General features: G+C 42.4%; 1 protein-coding gene across 5 annotated transcripts in view; it reads left to right on the top strand.

Moving 5' to 3' along the window:
• Positions 1-6,175, top strand: part of KIDINS220 (kinase D interacting substrate 220) — a 114,570-nt gene extending 108,395 nt beyond the window's left edge. For all 5 annotated transcript variants that reach the window (XM_074393701.1, XM_074393689.1, XM_074393693.1 and 2 more), the window contains 2 exons: positions 335-391; positions 1,679-6,175. In XM_074393701.1, coding sequence (XP_074249802.1) covers positions 335-385 — 51 coding nt within the window. In that variant the 3' untranslated portion in view covers positions 386-391; positions 1,679-6,175. The remainder of the gene's footprint in view (positions 1-334; positions 392-1,678) is intronic.
• Positions 6,176-19,414: the final 13,239 nt, after the last annotated feature.

Raw genomic sequence — 19,414 nt, 5'->3', positions numbered from 1 at the left:
TTCCAGACACACGCCGACACTGGGCTGAAGGGAAGAAACCAGTGGGGATACTGTTCCTTTGTAGGGGGCAGCATGAGTAGACCCAGGTGGGCTCAGAATCGATTGCATTTTTAATTTCCAGGCTGTGGGGACTCCCTACCCTTCCCTACCTCAGAATTTTAAGCATAGGCCATAATTATGCAACCGAATTGAAAAATGGAAGCGTATAGATAAGAGCCAGCACTGGAAAGTTTTTTTAATGGCTTATCACAAAGGTTGAGAATCCCTGGTTGAGACTGATTAAACAGAAAGAGAATTTACAATCTTACATAATTTTAAACCCTTTCATGCCTAGGAAGAAAATGCTGGCCTTGAGATAGATAGCTCTTCAGAGGATCCAGATTAAACTAAGGTATGTAAACAATTAGTCTTCAAAGTCAGCTACAGTCATATGCCACGTTGGGACATTTTGGTCAACAATGGACCGTATCTGTGACAGTGGGCACATAAGATTCTAATACTGTATTTTTCCTGTACCTTTTCTATGTTTAGACACACAGATAGCATGGTGACAGTTGCCTGCAGTATTCAGTACCATGCTGTACAGGTGTGTAGCTAGGAGCAGTGGGTCATGCCACACAGCCTAGGTGTGTAGTCGGTGGTAGCATCGTACCTAGATGCATCCTATGATGTAACCACGACAAAATTGTCCAACAGCGCATTTCTCAGAATGCATCCCTGTCGTCAAATGATGCATGGCTGTAGTTTTAAGCCAGCTGTCCAGTTCTTGCCAATTAGAGAATTTTTATTCTTGCCACTTTAAAAAACAGAGTCAAGAAGCATCTAACATGGTTACTAGAAATCAAATACTGTCGCCTACCTGGTCAAAGCCTTTTAAGCAAGGTGACTAGCCAACTCACAGCCTTGGCTTACACTGGCATCAGAGTCTGGTGTGTGCCATGCACACGTGCTGTGGGTGGAATGTTTCATGACAAGGACTTTCTGGAACTCAGAACTGAAACCCTCTTTGAGTGGGGCCTGGGTAGCTGTAGAATGGGCAGGATCTGAATTCCCAGTACAATGAGGCATTCTGAAAAATAAAGAATGTGTAAGAATAAAAGGGTCGGTCAAGAAGGAGGAGCAATTATTTCCAAACTATTCATAGGATGACCCTTTAAAAATCATAAAAACCTATCTGGAGTGAAAGACCAACCTAAATGAGCAATAGCATGGATTACATATAGAAAATAAAGACAAGTGTTCCTGTTTCAAAGCACACGAATACTCTGAATCTGCCCACAGAGCATCAGCAGCAGTCATCTTTTTTACCAAGATTGCATGTAAGTCCATTTTCTTGGATGAAATGTGATTTTTGTAGTGTTATTTACACTAGTGATACGTGCCAGGAACCCTTTCATAGTTTTTCTGAGATTTAACAGAACATGGAATAATATATCACACTGAATTCTTAGAACTTGAGTAAATGAAGCTTTTCTTTTAGAAACAATGTAGAATTACATGCTCCATATTATTCAAATTAAGAAGCTTTTGAAATAATAAGACCATCTTGATTATCCGTGATCATTTTCTAATTTTAACATTTTGTACATATTTACCTCATTGTCTTTCAAGGCAACAAGACCTATAGATCTAGTCCCCTGCCCATAGACCCAAGCACTTTTCTCATTTCTTCTGACAGTTCGAGTCACTTCTCACAGTTGACTTCCTCACCAAATAATAAGGGGGTGAAGAAGACTCGGCCTACCTACCACTCAGTAATCCTGCTGTCCAGTCGACTGGAGAAGAGAGATTTGTTCACCTCTACTAGTGTGATTTGTTCTTAGTAGTTGTAGAATTTAAATTGGTTTTAGTGGAATGTTCCTTTTATGAAATTTTAAGTAAAAGCCATTTAGTATATATTTAGTATAGCAAGAAGCATGTGAATGAGCTCTATATAACCTGCCACTTCAAATCTTACAGCATCTTCTTGGTCAGATGTCTAATAAAAAGTTAGATTGTTATTTTCAAATTTATCATAGTCCCTGATACTTTAACTTCTTAAAGCTGTGTTTATAAGAATTTATACACTGCATGTTGTTGTACTTGATGCAAATTAAACTATTTTTATTTTCAAATAAGTTAATTTATATTTTGAGTTATTTGTGTTTTTCTCCTTCTGTCTTTTACCTGAGTTCTTTTCAGTTGTTTTGTGTTGTAAGTTTTTTTACGTTATCATGTATTTTCCTTTTTCAGGTTGTCATCCTATTTTACTGTAAAACATTCCTTAGAGCAGTAGATTGGGAAGGAACCTCAAGACATTGTTTAGATCAAATCCTGGATTTCAGAAAAGCCAGTGGACGTTCAACAAATGCTTGTTGGCCAGGTGCTGTGGCTCATGCCTATAATCCCAGCACTTGAAGGGGGCCAAGGTGGGAAGCTGGCTTGAGGCCAGGAGTTCACTGCCAGCCTAGGCAACATGGTGGGATTCCAGCTCTATAAAAATAAAAATAAAAAAATTAGCCAGGAATGCTGGTGTGCACCTGTAGTTCCAGCTACTCGGGAGGCTGAGGTAGGAGGATTGCCTGAGCCTGGGAGACTGAGGATGCAGTGAGTGGTGATCACAACACAGCACTCCAGCCTGGGTGACAGTGTTAGGTCCTGTCTCAAATAAATAAATGATAAATAAATAGATAAGACTTGTTAAGTGAATGAATAAACTAGGGGCCAACTCTGATAGAGTCTGCCCACAAATCCTACACAGTGCCTTCAAAACACTGACTTTAGGCCAGGCACGATGACTCATTCCTGTAATCCTAGCACTCTGGGAGTCTTTGAGGTGGGCTGATCATCTGAAGTCAGGAGTTCGAGACCAAACTAGCCAACATGGTGAAACCCTGTCTCTACTAAAATACAAAAATTAGCTGGGTGTGGTGGCGGGCGCCTGTGGTCCCAGCTACTCAGGGGGCTGAGGCAGGAGAATCACTTTAACCTGGGGGACAGAGGTTGCAGTGAGCCACGATTGCACCACTGCGCTCCAGCCTGGGCGACAGAGTGAGACACTGTCTCAAAAGAAAATAAATAATAAACAAAATACTTAATGTAAATCCCTCAACATTGTGCTGCTGCACCACAGTTCCTTACAGGCTCCACCTTCGCTCTCACTTTCTACCCACCCTGTTACCTGCCTGGCCCCGTAAGCTTTTCTGTTTGTGATTTTGGAAATCTTTAAACCATAACAACATGCTTTGTTGCAAACTCCCAGGGAGTGAAGCCAGGCATGGTGGCATGCACTTGGAATCCCAGCTACTTGGGGAAGCTGAGGCAGGGGGATCACTTGAGCCCAGGAGTTCAAGACCAACCTGGGCAACATAGCGAGAGCCTGTCTCATAAAAAGGGAAAAAATGGAGGAAAGCCTCCCAGGGATAGACATCCACAGCCGGTCTTGATAAGCTCCATCGTCTTGGGGTGTGAGGCCGTGCTCCCACACGGATGTATTTTTAATCCTCTCGTACTTTGTTTAGTCCTTTGTGGAGATGCCCATTTCATTTAGTCCTTTGTGGAGATGCCCATTTCATAAATTAATAGAATTCTAGAATCTAATTAAAATGGTTCAACTCTACATTTTACTTTAGGGTAATATCGGGACCATCACAGAATGGGATGTCGGTTTACCCTATCTATAGCTCAACTCTTCAACCGTTCTTTTAGCAAAGCCAGTTATCTTCACTGACCACCCCTCACTGCCCTCTACTATTTCCTCCCTCAGATAGACTACTCTGATTAAGCTTGAGCTAGAATAAACACTTTATCCTGCGATTCCATATTGAGAATTTTATACTTGAGTGATCCATTATGTGTTACTGAAAAATTTATGATGTTGAGGGAGGGTAACTGCTGTAACAACCATCACCAAATCTAATCGACTGAATACATTTGACATTCATTTCTTGTTCACGTGACAGTTCAGTGTTACCTAAATTCACGTGAAGACTGAGAGGCCCAGGGCTCTGCCCCACCTTCTGCACCCGCAGGGGAAGAGGCTGGAGGACGCATGCGCCCAGGCCTGGAAGTGACGCATTTGGTGCTTTCACCCATAGTCCATTGGCCTTCTTAAGTCATGGACTCCTGCTGAGCTGCAAGGGTGCCTGGGAAATCCATGTGACTGTGTGCACTGGAGGAAGGGGAGCGTTTTGGTGAGCACACAGGAGTCTTTGCCACTAGATGATGATGAGGATTATCCACAGCCGATTAAGCATGGAGACTTATCTTGTATCAAACAGATGAGTTGTCAACATCTCATGTTTACTTTGTGTGCGAGTTTTATACAGGTAGGAAAGGCTGTTAGAATCTTAACACCTAACTGGAAGAAGGGTTTTAGAGAAGGGTGGTTTTCAGTAAGCCAGTTCTTTCCATAGTCCAAGAAGGCAAATGAATTTCCAGTGTGGAGCAGTTTGCAGGCAAGGTTTTTGTTTTGGTTTTGGCCAGGCTGGAGTGCAAGTGGTGTGATCAGAGCTCACTACATTCTCGAACTCCTGGCAGTAAGTCATCCTCCTGCCTCAGCCTCCCAAAGGCAGGTAAGGTTAAGAAGAGGGGAAAGGTGAAGTTTCACAGCTTTTCTAGAATTCTTTTTATTCAAGGGACTCTCAGACCATTAGACCCAACCAGAATCAGCTCAATTTTCAAGATTTGCTTATAAGTTTTTGTAATATAAACATCGGATTACTATCAGTTCTTTAGGTTCTTCTCTCCCTCCCGGAACACTGGCAACAGGAACTCTTGGGAGCTTCTCCCTGTTCTTGCAGATGTGTCAGGATGTGATCCTGGGGGCTCCCACGCCAGCCCACACCCTCTGTGGTATAAGCAGGGATTGGCAGGTAGTGAGACACTAAACCGTCCTGAAGTGAGCGCTCATGTCCCAGAAACACACCTTCCACCTCAGAAGCCAGTGGGAAAGCTAGACGTTGTGTCTGCATGTTTGTTCATAGACACACTCTCCTGCAGTCTGACTCTGTTGACCACTTTCCAGTTTGCTCATATCAGAATGTCTTTGGTTCTGAGATGCACATTTTCTTCTAACTTGTCAGAAATTAGAATATGTCTTGCAGTCAGTAAAATCTATGGCAACATTTTTTTTACTTAATGGTTCCTAAAACTCCTGTAGTTGATGATGTCTTGCTTAGGTTTAATGAAAGATATTTTAATAGATGGCATCATTATGTTGAGTTGTGTCTCTATCAGTATTGATGGACTGGGGATGATTTATATTCAACTGACCCCCCAAATTCAACATTTTGTGTTGAATATTTATTTTGTCAGTGTTCTTTATCCTGTATTCATTTTGAATACGTAAAGTATTGTGTGTTTGTTATAATAAAACAGCTTACTGTGTTTGAACACACTGTATCTGACAATGTTCTAGACCTAATTTGATCTTCATGATCACTTCATAAAATAGTTATTATTATCCTCAATTCACAAATGAGAAAGTTAGAGACAGAGATGTTAGGGAATTCCCCAAAGTCACACAGCCACTGAGTGGCAGAGCCAGGGTCTGGCTCCAGAGCCCGGCAGTGTGGCTCCTGATGCCACCCACTCTCCACATGGCACTTACTGTTACTTCTCCTTGCCGGTGAGAGATGGGCCGATTCTCACATTTTTCCAGGACACATTTTCAGTTTAGCTTTATTCGCTGTATCATCATCATCATCATCATCATCATCATCATCATCATCATCATTGTGTTTTCTTGTTTTCAAATAGGGTTTGGAGTGTCTTCAAGGGTTTCTGTTTTAGAAAAATAAAACTGAAAATTATCTATGGTCATGTGAATTATATTTATAGAGAAAAATAGTCTTGTTTTATTAACATCAGACATCTTTGTTCCCACTAATGACTTTGGAACAATGTTCAGTAACAGGCTAGGAATCGATGGACATCACCCATCCAGTTATTGTGCATGGATTAGACCACTACCTTAAAGTTTGTGCATAGTGTTGAATATATTAATCTTATTTGCAGTCCTGTTGTCATCTGGCTTAGATATATTTGCCGTTTCCTATGTCTCTTGTCAGTATTCCATGTAAGATTATAATCCCAAATACCACAATATGTATTTTTCTTCATACTTCATTATTAAACAGTATTAATGCTTAATAAATGTTAATATATAAGTAATATATGCATATTTAAAAAATTACTACTGCTGTAGAGTGTTTTTTAATGATTGTGGTCTCATAAGGAAAAAAGAAAAGAAAATAGGCAAAACAGGAGCCCTTTTCCCTTCCATAATGACAAGTCAGTCACCAAAGCCAAAAGCCAGTAAGCGCAGCAATAGCAGTGGACAGTGGGTTGAAATGGCCTGGTGGCACTTCCATGTTATGTAACCAGCCGCCTACCGACTGGAGTGCTCCCTCCCAGCCAGACACTCTATCAGCGTTTCACATGGATTAACTCCTTAAATCCTAATAACCCTACACAGTGAATGCTGTTGCTTTCCCTAGTTTACAAATAAGGAGACTAAGATGCAGAAAAGGTGGAACTTTTTAACAATAGCACATTCGATTTTTATAACTGTCCTCTAAAACATTGACATTATTTTTATCTTGATTTTTGAGAAAACTGAAAATTCAGGAATTGGAGACTTCTGCCTTCCCCAAGGCCACCAGCTAGTGACAGAACCAAAACACCAGCTCCAATTGTCTAAGTCCAGATTTGATGCATTTTTCACACACACCGTGGTACCGGCACCCCCTGCAGCGTCTACCACTCTCGGCTGTGCAGGCCTGTGCGGCATCTGCTTCCATCTTTCCTTGTAGAAAAGGTTGACGGAGAGCATTGAACACATGCTCAGCCGAGGCAGCCCCAGGCTTCCCCAGCGCCTTCCTCTTGGCTCTTCCTTTTCATCAAAGCAGCCTAACTGCTAGACAGGACCTGAGTCCAGATCTGCAGGTGATCCTGGACCAGGAACTCATTGGATCTTTGAATCCTCATCTCCCTCAAAATTCCTGTCTGGCTACAGCATCTTCACTGATGGGATCTTGTAAACTGAACTCTGCCCTTTAATATAAACATAACTAATTTGAAATGGATTTAAACTGGTGCTGTGTGCATCTGTGTGTGTGTGTGTGCACACAAAATTTGACCAAACCTATCACTGAATTGGTTAGTTCCTTGGTTAATAAATTGTAAGTTGAAAGAACAGCTGAGTCACAAGGCTTGAGTTACGGGCCTGGCTCTGTTATTAATTTATGAAATGGTTATTGATTTTCAGCCTCAGTTTGTATTTTGAAAAACAATGATGAAGGAATGAGAATTATCCTTTTGGGTCAGGTGCAGTGGCTCATGCCTGTAATCCCAGCACTTTGGGAGGCTGAGGTGGGCAGATTACAAGGTCAGGAGATTGAGACCATTCTGGCCAACATGGTGAAACCCCGTCTCTACTAACACAAAAATTAGCTGGGCGTGGTGGCACGTGCCTGTAATCTGAGTTACTTGGGAGGCTGAGGCAGGAGAATCGCTTGAACCAGAAAGTTCGAGGTTGTGGTGAGCTGAGATCATGCCATTGCATTCCAGCCTCGGTGACAGAGCAAGACTCCGTCTCAAAAAAAAGGAATTATCCTTTTGACAATTGGTACTGCCTCCCCTGGCTTATTGGATGCTAGTCACTTTGCAAATATCAGCTCCCTAATCTGTAGGAATCTAAGGCTTCAAAACCTTCCCTAATGTCTCTCTGCTGGTACACCTTAGAACAGGGATTTGAACTCACATCTGATATCAAAACCAATCGATACACACCTCTGCTGTGCCTTCTGCCTCTCCAGCAATGTAGGTGAACTCAGTTTCCAGGCTCCAGGGGGTATTAAAGAGACAGTCACAAGCATGTGGAGTGAGGAGAACATGCTGTGGTCATTTCATCCAGCTTCCTCATGCTTGCCAATCAGGAAATCATAAAGTGGTTGTATAATTACAAGTGATACACAGGAGGGTTCGCTTTCATTCCACTTTTAGCTGTGTTTGATCGCTTCTTCTGGGTCTCCTTCTGGCTAGCAGAATACAGCTTCTTGTCATTAGAATCCGACTTCTTGGGTGCTAATATTCCCTGGGTTTAGACACCTAACCTCATTTCTCTTTCATTTATTTTCTTTTACAAGTCTCACTCTTTTGCCCAGGCTGGAGTGCAGTGGCACCATCTCTGCTCACTGCAACCTCCGTCTCCCAGATTCAAGTGATTATCTTGCCTTAGCCTCCCAAGTAGTTGGGATTACAGGTGTGCTCCACCACACCCAGCTAATGTTAATATTTTTAGTAGAAACAGCGTTTCACCATGTTGGCCAGGCTGGTCTCGAACTTCTGACCTCAAATGATCTGCCTGCCTTGGACTCCAAAAGTGCTGGGATTACAGGTGGGAGTCATCATGCACAGCCCTCATTTCTTATGAAATTTGATGTGAGTTATCAAGTTTAACTGTGTATCTGGAAGGGCACTATACCAATTTTTCAGAACACATTCTTTTCCCTAAAGAGTCCCAGGATGGGCCGGGCGCAGTGGCTCAAGCCTGTAATCCCAGCACTTTGGGAGGCTGAGGCAGGTGGATCACGAGGTCAAGAGATCGAGACCATCCTGGTCAACATGGTGAAACCCCGTCTCTACTAAAAATACAAAAAAAAAATTAGCTGGGCATGGTGGCGTGTGCCTGTAATCCAAGCTACTCAGGAGGCTGAGGCAGGAGAATTGCCTGAACCCAGGAGGCGGAGGTTGAGGTGAGCCGAGATCGTGCCATTGCACTCCAGCCTGGGTAACAAGAGTGAAACTCCGCCTCAAAAAAAAAAAAAAAAAAAAAAAAAAAAGAGTCCCAGGATGCCAAAAATGCTAAGTGCCCTGACCCATTTTCCAAAAATGTTTGCATTTCTCATAGGGAAACTATTCTATTACTTAAAAAGAATTGATGATCTCTAAAAGTATAAAATCATTTAAAAGTACACATTTTTAAATTGAGAGCACAGGTAATTCATTCTTATAACAAAATATTTGAAATACCATGGGTGTGTGTTGTAAAATTTTAAGTTGCTTTGGGAATATAGCATTTGCATCTTGTATTTTTGATAGTTTAACAAGATATCAAAGCTGCATTGCAGATATCTCAGCAGAAATATTTCCATTAATAAACAGTTTCTAGGGTTAGCAAATTAACATTATCACAAATAGCATGTCAGAAATTTGTATCCCATGTTTTATGGAAGTACTTCTTTAACATTTTCCAATTAGTTTATTTTTAACCTTTTTTTTTAGGAGATTAATTTTCTTTTAAAGATTTTATTGACTGGAAGTTACAAGGTGATATTTCAAATATAATTCAAACCCATTGGTTCTGAATTGTTTAGCTTTTCTGGATAGTATAAATTTGGTTACAAACTGAATTAGAACATTGTAATTTCAGAAATTATGTGTGAAAGGCAACTCTTTTTTGAGCCTTGGAGTTGGTCATTAAAAACACTGTTCTAGGCTGGGAGGGCAGCTCAGGCCTATAACTCCAGAACTTTGGGAGGTCAAGGTTGGAGGATTGCTTGAGGCCAGGAGTTTGGGTCCAGCCTGGGCAACATGGTGAGACTCTGCCTCTACAAAAAAGTAAAAAGTTTAAAAAAAATTAGCTGGACATGGTGGCACACACCTGAAGTCCCAGCTACTTGGGAGGCTGAGGTGGGAGGGTCACTTGAGACCAGGAGTTGATGCTGCAGTGAGCTGTGATCACATCTCTGCACTTCAGCCGGTGTGACAGAGTGAGACTCTGTCTCAAACAAAAACAAAAACTGTTGTAAATACCATAATTAAGTTTATTTTTCTATTATTAAAAAATCGTTAGATTAAGATTTATCCTATTTTAGCTGTTCTGCCATATATATATATATATATATATATATATATATATATATTTTTTCATAAAATCTACCTTGTTAGTAGTGGTATTAAGGTTTTCCAGAGACACAGAAACAATAAAATGTAGACAGACAGATGCCTAAGAGATTTATTATGAGAACTGGCTTATGCAATTATGGAAGCTGAGAGGTCCCACAATCTACTCTCTGCAAGCTGGAGAGCCAGGAAAGCTGGTGATGTCACTCATACCAAGTCTGTAGCCCTGAGAAATGGAGGGTGAAGGAAATGAGTGGGGGGTGCCGGTGTGTGAGTCCTGAAGTCTGAAGCCCTGAGAACCACAGGAGTCCAAGGTCTAAGGGCAGGAGATGACAGTCCCAGATCAAGAAGAGAGAATTCGCCTTTCCTCCATCTTTTTGTTCTCTTTGAGCCTCAGCAGATTGGGTGATACTCACCCACGCTGGCGAACGTGAATCCTCCTCACCGAGTCCACTCATGAAAACTCTGACCTCTTCTGGAAACACTCCCGCAGAGATTCCCAGAAATACTGTTTTACCAGCTGTTTGAGCATACCTTGCCCAGTCAATTTGACACATAAAATTCATACTCACGGTATCTATTCATAGATGAGGAAAGTGTACTAGTGTTTTCTGAGACAAAGGCAGACATAATTCAACTAAACAAAAAGACCAGGTGGAGGGCTGGCATTGCCCAGGAATACAGACATGGAATCCATCGCAATGGGAGAGAGACCGAATACATGGGCACAGATGTCAGAGGAAAGCAACACTGTCCACACCCAAAACTCCTTTAAGTGTAACACAAAATGAGTGAGCTTTGGGGGGTGCACATCATACCTCAACACAACTGTTTAAAAAGATTTAAAATATTATTTTATTTTGTATTACTGAAAATTTTACAAGCCTTATTTTACATGAAGGAGAGGAGGAAAAATGTTCCACATAAACCCGTAAAATAGGGAGATAGGCAAATACAGGAGAGTGACCAGGGTGAGAAGGCCATTGTCCTTCTGAGCTAAACTGAACATCAAAGGACAGTACCCAGGATGGTGTGGGACTGGTTTAAGAGTAGACACGCAGATCCACAGAACAGAAAAGAGATTCAAAATGTCAACCCTCAAATATATTTTGACAAAAGCACAAAGCAATTACATGGATAAAGCATAGCATTTTCCGCTATCCTTTTTATGGATAAATGATGCGAGAACAATTGGGTGTTTATATGTTCCCCCATCCCCAAATAACCTAGACACAGATCTTAAGCCTTACACGAAAATTAACTCAAAAAGGGATCATAGATGTACACGTAAAATGCAAAACTATGAAATGCCAAGAAGAAAACATCAGAGAAAATCTACACGACCTTAGGTTTCATGGAAAGTTTTACCTGCGATACCAAAAGCACAATCCATAAACCAGGATCATGGGCAAACATCTCTGCTGTAAATCCTAGGATACTCAGTGAACCTGAGAGAGAAGCACAAAGATGAATGGAGAGAAAGAGAAAAGGGAATGATGAAGGTCAACAACTGAGAAGGGGAGCAGCCTCTAGAAGCCTGCTTTCCCATCAAACTGAGAATGACTTCCATCCAAGCAAGCCAAATCCTTGGCTTCCTGCAAACCCAGCCTCATGAGACCCTTTCAGGCTACTTTGAACCTGTTTTACTACTTAATTTAAAAAATTCTGCTGCGTGTTCTCACTCATAGGTGGATGCTGAACAACGAGAACACATGGACACAGGGAGGGGGGCATCACACACTGGGGTCTGTTGGGGGGAAATAGGGGAGGGACAGCGGGGAGTGAGGAGTTGGGGGGATGGCATGGGGAGAAATGTCAGATATAGGTGAGGGGGAGGAAGGCAGCAAATCACACTGCCACATGTGTACCTATGCAACAATCTTGCATGTTCTTCACATGTACCCCCAAACCTAAAATGCAATAAAAAAGAAAATTCTGCTGCAATTAAAGTCACTAATACATAATCTCACACTTGATTATACTCTGCCCTCTTGTATTAGCTTCTAATTTTACACAAGTGTCGTTTGCCAGAAACTTTGAAACACTTTTATTTAGGATTTATGTTTCCATTGTTTTTAATCACCCAAAGTGCAAAGCTCTGCACTCAGCCTCCTAAAAGGGAAATACACGATTTTAAAAAAGAAGTGTATTAGTCTGTTCTCACTCTGCTATAAGGACGTAGCCAAGACCAGGTAATTTATAAAGGAAAGAGGTTTAATTGACTCACAGTTCTGCAGGGCTGGGGAGGCCTCAGGAAACATACATCATGACAGAAGGGGAAGCAAACATGTCCTTCTTTACAAGGCAGCAGGAAAGAGAAGAATGAGTGCCCAGTGAAGGGGAAAGCCCCTTATAAAACCATCAGACCTCCTGAGAACTCACTCACTGTTATGAGAACACCCTGGGGGAACCAATCCTGTGATTCAATTGTCTCCCACTGAGTCCCTCCCATGACACATGGGGATTATGGGAACTACAATTCAGGATAAGATTTGGGTAGGGACACAGCCAAACCCTCTCAGGAAGAAAGAAAACTGAATAGAAAGGGACCTAGGATAGGAGATGGGCAAGGAAGGAAAAGATCTCCGGGCTCTTGTGCCATTGAAGAAGCCCTTCCATAAGGCTACAGGCTTCCCATCTGCAGAGCTGCCTTTTGTGAGATGAAGTGCCAGTACTGTGTGGCCTATCTGTTAATTCCTAAATGAATCCCTTTTAGAAAGCAGGAGAGACAGTCATAAGAGGACACCTAGCTTTCTTTAATACATTCTTTAAATGAAAATATTTTTAACAAAATCAGGTTATTTATAAGTTCTTCTCTGTAGCCAGGAGTCAATTTTAAAGCACAGGTGGAAAGAAGTACTTAATATTTTTTGCTTTGAAATTATTTTATAACCCCTGTTATGTTTTAGAAGTACAAAATAAATCAATAAATCAATTAATAGGTTTGGGGTAGGGAGAAAATTCACGTAAGTCTGAACTGAGAGGAGAGAATATCATAGCAAGGAGAGAGTAGAAAGTTGGTTAGAAATACAGGAATCACCTTATAGCTCTGCCCAAGAAGGCCCCCATAGTGTCATTTTACCTTGGGGCTTTCTTGAATGTATTGTGACATTCTAGAACAGATTACATACTCATCACAAAAATTTAAAAAAAATCAAAACTCTAATCATTTATAAATGACTTTTAGATTCCTTTTTTTTTTTTTTTAAACAGGATCTTGCTCTGTCTCTCAGGTTGGATTGTGGTGGCACAATCACAGCTCACTGCAGCTTCACACTCCTGGGTTCCTACCTCAGCCCCTCCCAAGTAGCTGAGACCACAGGTGTGTGCCACCACACCCACCTAATTTTTAAATTTTTGTAGAGACCAAGGTCTCACTTTGTTACTCAGGCTGGTCTTGAACTCCTGGACTCAAGCAATCATCTCAGATTGGCCTCCCAAAGTGCTGGGATTACAGGCATGAGCCACTGGGCCTGGCCAGCTTTTCAGTGATTTCTGCCATTATTCCCCTCCTTTACCAGCAGTGAGCATGAACATAAACATGACTTGCAACTCAGTGTGGTGGTTGATTTTACATGTCAGTTTGACTGGGGCATCGGGTGCCCAGACATTGATTCAGACATTATGCTGGGTGTGTCTGTGAGGGGTTTCTGGATGTTAACATTGGAATCAGGGGCTAAAGTCGATTGCCTTCCCTTGCAGAGGTGGGCCTGATCCAATCGATGGCAGACCTGACTGGAGCATACATGCGGAATAAGAGGGAACTCCTGCCTGCCTGCTGAGCTGGGATATTGGCTCTTCTGGTCTTTGGACTTGGATTAAAATATTGGCTCTTCTTGGGTCTCAAGCCTGCCAGCTTTCAGACTGGAGGAGACACCATAGGGGGTCCTGGTTCTCAGGCTTTCAAGTCTGGCTGGAACTCCACATCAGCTCCCCTGGGGCCCAGCTTGCTGGCTGCAGACACTGAGACTTCTGTGGAGAACTTTAATATAGATTTCACTACTGTGAGTGGCTGAAGGACAGGGCTTTAAGAATAAACTTCTGAATTGGTCCTGAGGTTTCTGTATTTCCACTCCTACCAACCCCTTTGCTTCTAGACCTAAACCTAGACCCTGGTGCCAGCAGGTCCCTAAAGGTTAGGCATGGTGAGAGCCAGGAGGGGGTGTGCCGCACTCCCAGAGAACGCCTGCGTTTCCTAATGTATACAGAAAGAAACCAAGAAACCTGGGAAATGGGTGTGGATGGCAAGAGTGTGAGATGATGCTGGGAGGAGCCTAAGGCCGGAGCAGACTGAGTTCATTGTGAGTCCGGCTTGCAGAGCTTCTGCATTTGATGCTATAGCTCAGCAACTTGGAAAGGCTCTCACAGTATGGTTGGTTGATGGGCTGAAACAGGGACCAAAAGATGATCCACAGCTAGCAGACTGGAAATGCTGGACCAAATCTATATTTTCTTACGTCACAATCATAGAGCCAGCATCCATGTAACCAGAGCAAAGTTAAGAAACCAAAATTGGGCCGGGCGCGGTGGCTCAAGCCTGTAATCCCAGCACTTTGGGAGGCCGAGGCGGGTGGATCACAAGGTCAAGAGATCGAGACCAACCTTGGTTAACAAGGTGAAACCCCGTCTCTACTAAAAATACAAAAAACTAGCTGGGCATGGTCGCGCGTGCCTGTAATCCCAGCTACTCAGGAGGCTGAGACAGGAGAATTGCCTGAACCCAGGAGGCGGAGGTTGCGGTGAGCCGAGATCGCGCCATTGCACTCCAGGCTGGGTAACAAGAGCGAAACTCCGTCTCAAAAAAAAAAAAAAAAAAAAAAAAAAAGAAACCAAAATTGCTGGCTGGGCGCAGTGGCTCACGCCGGTGATCCCAGCACTTTGGGAGGCCAAGGCCAGTGAGCGGATCACAAGGTCAAGAGATCAAGATCATCCTGGCCAACATGATGAAACCCCATCTCTACTAAAAATACAAAAATTAGCTGGGCGTGGTGGTGCTCGCTTATAGGCCAGCGGTGTTCAGTGACTCCCTGTCCCTTGCCGAACCCGATTCTAATGATGTCAGGTGGACAGCCAAGGCCCTGTGATCTCTGACCCCAACTCACTCCTGCGCAAACTCCATTTCTCAGCTGGAGTTGTCCACTTACTGAGTTTTTCCTGAATATTAGGAAGATCTTCAGGAAACTCGAGGAACAGATAGTCCTTATCACTGTGAGCTTGTCCGCATTCCTTCCTGTGTCCAGAACACCCCCTCATTTATTCTGTCTTGCTGAAATGCTGTGCCTCTGGACACAGCATCTTCCCCTGAAATGCAATTATCTTGGGGGTAACCCTTGAAACTTAAAAACTTACCACAATTCAAGGAAGTGTTTATTCAGGCAGCCATTGTGGTCATCAAGTCACTGGGCCAAGGGGCAAACCTTAACTTGTTAACAGAATTTATTCCTGAAAGAGCTGCAATAGGCCAAAACATAATTGAATCTCCAAAGTTTTTGAGAAATGTAATGAATGATGTTAAGAAGAATGTTCTTGTGTGACTTACGGAAGCAGAAGAACCCTTGAGCTTAGTAATATTCAGAAGCATGGAGTCCAACAGTCTTAATTTGCAAATTAAAAAAATCTAGGCTCAAAGTGTTCCCCAGCAAGTCACAACTTGTTTCAATGTGCAGCAGCATTAATCTTAACATTGTCTAAACTAATCTTGTTCTAGAAGGCTAAAAAAATAGAAGAATGTATTAATAGGCATTGGCTGGAAAGGAAGTAACCATTACTTGAAGCAAAGAATTAGTATCAAGTTTATGGGAAGTCTAATGTTCATGTCAAGTTTAAATACATAAAAAAGAGATTTTGGAATAAAATGACATCAAACTTGAGTGTGGCATGAAATTAAAATTAAGGTATGAACGATCAGAGACAATCCAAGTGAAAAGTTAGTCAACTTTCAGAATCCTGAAAAAGGTAAGAGCTGTGAATTCCGCGAATTGCTAAGTGCTGGGAGAAGGACGGAAGGGTGAATTTGGGAGAGTGCATGGCGTGTGTTGAAGGACACCTTGAACACAAAGTGAGACTGTCTAAGTTTTGTGCGGTGAATCTGAGTGACAGTGGAGAGGTCATAAGGCCTAGCATTTGTTCTAGTCTTTCAGAGGAAACTGGACAAAAGTAGCCTGGGTTTGAGGAAAACAGTAATTGGCAATGAAAGGTGGTGTTTTCTCTGTGACCCAGAAACAAAGTGTCAAAGTTTGCCCTGGAAAATTACAACATTACCAAGATCCCCAGAACTGCACGTGTCAAAATCCCAAATAAAGAGCACATGGCTTTGTTCCTCTGACATCTGTGTATTGCTGGATCCAGGAGGTAGAAAAGTCCATCCCTGTTAACATGCTCACGTCCTGAAGGGCATGAACGATGCTTCACTACACACAGCTGAGCATGGCCGGCTAGCTGCCGTGCTCCCCATGGTGGGGGTGGGGGCTGGTGGATGAGGGTTTCTGAGCAACTACTTTTGGCTAAAATCTATTAGCAGATTTATCACTTAGCTCATGAAGATGTTAGCAGGTGTTTTAAACAGAAACTGGATTGTGGTCTCATGACTTTAGAAAATCCAACCACATAGATTGCTTTGTTACATAATTTATTCAAACTTTTATTGTAAAATCTGAAACCCCAGGAAGAGAAAGCGTGCAGTCTTCTGCAAACAGATTCAACCCCAGAGCCTATTCCCCTGAGCATTCTTTAGAGTGGGTTCCATAGAATGTCCTGCAAAAGGCTTTGCTTAATGAAGGCCTTCATCCAAACACCTTGGGCAATTCCAATAAATCCAACCCACCACTGAGCCCATTCAAAACACTGTGCTGTCACTGCTTAAATCCATTCTAAAGGAGGAGCCACCAAGGTTCTTCAGAACATAGGACACTCATCTGGGCCAATCTAAATACATATCCATCTGCCACGTAAGGACCGGAGAATGATCACCTGCATCTCTTTCCTCTTTCTGCTGACATAGGTGTCAACCTACAAGGACAAAGGGCATAGCAAAGGCGGGGACAGCAGGCGAGAGGGTTCAATAATGCTGGCTCAACAGTCTAGAAAGGAGATGAGGCATGGCTAGTGTCTCAGCAAAGAAGGCAGCAACATCTTGGAGGCTTGCAGAAGGGTTCTTCAGAGAATGTCCAGGCCCTCTAAGGCCTACAAAGGATCTGGAACCCAAGGGTGTCCCCTTGAGGCAGAGAGGAAAATGGGGATGAGACAAGGGAGGGTGACTGAATGTCTTCATCTGACCAGAGAGAGCCCCTGCTCCTGTCTGCATAGCTGGTGGCCATACTGTTGGTCCTATGATCTCTTTCAGCCCCCACTGAATGGAGGAGTGAGGATGGTGATCCTTTGGAGAACTGAGGACTTGGTAATGTGACTGGTTAGTGAGGCATGAGTTTTAAAACAAAAGAATAAAGTAAAATTCTGCAATACTGACTAGGTGGGAGTCCTGCTCCCCTGCCCTGCCATCAGAAAGCTGACAGCCAGGCTTCATTCCTCAGGCAGAAGACTAGAGTGATCTATGCAAGGAAAATGGAATAGTCCTGGATAAGAATGGGCCTGGGTTTCAGGGTGTTTCTCCCCAGGCCTCAGTGAGGCCCACCAGCTGACAAGTCCATCTTGTCAACACTGCTGTGTTTTCTATGGAGGTGTTTTGGCTACATGATTGAATATATCCAGGGGTCATCAAAAATTCTAGGAAAGCTTCTAATATAAAGTGGAATGCCTAAAACAAACAAACAGGGGAAGATAAAGAAAAGACACTTGAAGGAAACAGAGGCAATGCAAGGAGCAGAAGCAAACTTAAAAAAAAATCTCCAGTAAATATTTTCAGGGCTAAGAGAAAATGCTACACCCCCAAAACAGAATACTATATATAAAAAAGGAACAATTAGAGACTAAAAATAAATTTTGGAAATCAAATAAAGTAGACAGAATTTAAAATTTAATAGAAAGGATGAAAGATGATGTTCAGAAAATCTCCCAGAATGCAGAATTAAACCACAAAAGGCAAACAGGAAGGAAACTCTTTTTTTTAAGTGAGGCAATCTAGGAGATCCAACACCCAACAAACTGCAGTTCCAGAAACAGTAAACCAAGAGGAGGTTTATTCTGGAAAGTTACAAGAAAAAGTCCCCAGACTGAAGAGTGTGAGCCTCCATATGGAAAAGGCCTGCTGAATGCCCCACATGGTGAATCAAAACAGCTACACCAATGCACATGATTAAGAAATTTCAGAATCTCAGGGATAAAGAGAGGACTCTAAAAGCATCCAGAAAAAAAAATGGATCACATAGAAATAATTTACACACAAATAAAAGGAACCATAAGAATCTTCTCTGAGCAACACTGGAAGCTGGAAGATACTAGAACAAGCCTTTAAACTTTGAAAGGAAAAGAGCCATTCAACCTAAAATATTCTGCTTGTTAACAAAACACCAGGGGTTTGGTCTGGGTCCTGCTGCCCACAGCACAAAAAGCCAATCACTGAGAAAACACGTATTGCCAGGGAAGAAGCCTTTCTCTGGGTGCTGCTGCTGAGAAGATCCGAGCTCAGTCTCAAAGCCATCTGCCTGCCTGACTAAAATTGAGGGCTCACATAGTAGGAAAAGAATGTAACTACAAGCAGCTAAATAGGAATTAGGGAGAGGAAAGGCGAAGAAAAAGGATAGGCGTCTGGCTTTTCATTGTCTGGAGACCTGGTGAGCTGGTGAGCTGGTGAGTTTCAGTTCGTTGATACTATCTGGGAGGCCTGAGAGATGGCTTTCTGAGGAAGAAACTCAGATAAGATGGATGGAAGTTGTCAATTATAAGTGTGATTGACTGTGAGTATGGGTTTCTATGTTTATTTTAAAAAGAGAGTAAACATCAGTTCTCTGAGACAATTGAGTGTGGTTCAGACCCAGGAAAAAGCATCAGTCAAGTGAAAGGGTAGAATAAAGGTATTTCTCATGTGCACAACTTTAATAGGTTACCTTACGTGGCCCTTTCCTAGGAAGCTACTGAAGGGTACACGCTAGCAAAACAGGAGAATAAACCAAGAAAGAGTAGGACAAATGACCCAGGAAATGGATCCCAAAGACAGGAGAGTCAAGTACATCAGATTATAGCAAGGGGACTTCTCATACCAACAGCCAGGAATCCAGGCTGAAGCAGGAGGGTGGAAATCTTTATGAAAAAACAGGAAACTCGCGTGTCTGAGTGCATGGAAATGTATTGAAAAACAGGTGACATATAGATTGGAGAACTGGGGAAATGTTTTTTTTTTAAAGGTTACAGGAAAAAAGACAATTGAGAAACTATGACAATCAGCTTTAGAAAAACTGATTAGAAAAACTGAAGGTACATGGAAGAAAAGAGGTATGGACTTGGTTTGCCACCGTGGTTCAATATAGTTTTAATGAGATAAATGCTAATGTCTGACAGCAGCTGTGATTATAACCCTGGGAAGGTGAGAGAAGGGATGTGTACATGTCTGATGATGGGGAGGGCTAAGCGC

The sequence above is a fragment of the Saimiri boliviensis genome, chromosome 1 (genome assembly GCF_048565385.1).
Source record: "Saimiri boliviensis isolate mSaiBol1 chromosome 1, mSaiBol1.pri, whole genome shotgun sequence".
Lineage (NCBI taxonomy): Eukaryota > Metazoa > Chordata > Mammalia > Primates > Cebidae > Saimiri > Saimiri boliviensis.
This window is presented reverse-complemented; position numbering and strand designations above follow the sequence as displayed.